The sequence below is a fragment of the Arachis ipaensis genome, chromosome B2 (assembly GCF_059453495.1).
Source record: "Arachis ipaensis isolate K30076 ecotype BB chromosome B2, ASM5945349v1, whole genome shotgun sequence".
In the NCBI taxonomy this organism is placed as follows: Eukaryota; Viridiplantae; Streptophyta; class Magnoliopsida; order Fabales; family Fabaceae; genus Arachis; species Arachis ipaensis.
In genome coordinates, this window is record NC_142437.1 from 62673233 (window position 1) to 62674580 (window position 1348).

A 1348-nucleotide genomic window follows, 5' to 3' on the forward strand; every position below is an offset into this window, starting at 1 on the left:
CGTTAGTATTTTTGGCTCATTTGGCCCAATTTTGGGTCAAACCTTTAAAATAAATGCCAGGTTTTCGAATTTAATTATTTTTCTAAGTTTTTCCACAGTTTTTAATTATTCTCACACAGTTCAGACTTGAACTGGTTTGGCCGGTTCATCTGCCGGTTTGCGGTTTTACTCGGTTTTTCGCAGAAATTACATTTTCTAACTTAGAAAAATCTACTGAGTCCAAAAATCATTTTTATTTTCCTAATTCTCATTCTAAATTTTCATAACCTAATTTGGAAAATTTAATTATTTAATTAGATATTTAATTAGTCTCAATTCTTACATGCTCCCCACTAAATAAGAAATTTTGTCCTCAAAATTTAGTCATTGCCTGAGAATAGCTCGGGGTAATCCTTCCGCATCTCGGACTCCAATTCCCAAGTATGTTCTTCAACTCCTGCTCGCTTCCAAGTAACCTTAACTAATGAAACTTCCTTTCCTCGCAGTTTCTTCACACTACAGTCGTCAATACTCACCGGCATGACTTGAAATGTCAAGTTCTCCCTCAACTCGACTGACTCGGACTTTAACACATGAGCCGCATCTGATGTGTATTTACGGAGTTGTGACACACGAAATACATCATGCAAGTTAGACAAGTGAGGCGGCAAAGCTACTTGATATGCCACCGGCCCGAATCACCTCAAAATCTCAAACGGTCCTATATACCTCGGATTCAACTTCTTTGTTTTGATTGCTCTTCTGATCCCAGTTGTTGGAATAACCCTCAGAAATACATGCTCTCCTACTTCAAATTCCAACAGTTTCCTTCTCTAATCTGCATAACTTTTCAGTCGGCTCTGTGTAGTTAGAATCTCTACTCGAATCTTCTTAATCTTATCGGTAGTCTCTGCTACTAAATCAGGACCCAAAACACTTGCTTCACCGGCTTCATACCAACACAGTGGAGATTGGCACTTCTGTCCATACAAGGCCTCATACGGAGCCATCCCAATGCTCGCATGAAAGCTATTGTTGTACGTAAACTCTACCAATGGCATGTAACAGTTCCAACTTCCAAGTTGATCTAAAACACACGCCCTTAGCATATCTTCCAACCTCTAAATAGTCCTTTCCGATTGTCCATCAATTTGCGGATGATATGTTGTGCTGAGACATTGTCTCGTACCAAAAGCCCTTTGGAAAGCTCCCCAAAACCTTGATGTGAATCGGGGATCACGGTCCAACACTATGCTTGATGGCACACCGTGCAACCTTACGATTTCCTTGATGTACAACCTATCCAATTCCTCCATTGAATATTTCACTCGAATGGGTAGAAAGTGAGTGGACTTGGTTAAGCGATCCA

General features: G+C 40.2%; 1 protein-coding gene across 1 annotated transcript; it reads right to left on the reverse strand.

Annotated features, from left to right (window-relative positions):
• Positions 1-359: 359 nt before the first annotated feature.
• Positions 360-1040, reverse strand: LOC148574115 (uncharacterized). The gene is made up of 2 exons (XM_088505856.1): positions 827-1040; positions 360-583 (listed from the first exon to the last, which is right to left on the reverse strand). Exons 1-2 carry the CDS (start codon positions 1038-1040, stop codon positions 360-362), a joined length of 438 nt encoding a protein of 145 aa, XP_088361982.1.
• Between the last annotated feature and the right edge of the window lie 308 nt (positions 1041-1348).

Coding starts and splice junctions, on each gene's coding strand:
- LOC148574115 (XM_088505856.1), bottom strand. CDS start 1,040: ATGCCATTGGTAGAGTTTACGTACAACAATAGCTTTCATGCGAGCATT. Junction 584..826: donor TACACAGAGCCGACTGAAAA/GTTATGCAGATT, acceptor AATACACATCAG/ATGCGGCTCATGTGTTAAAG.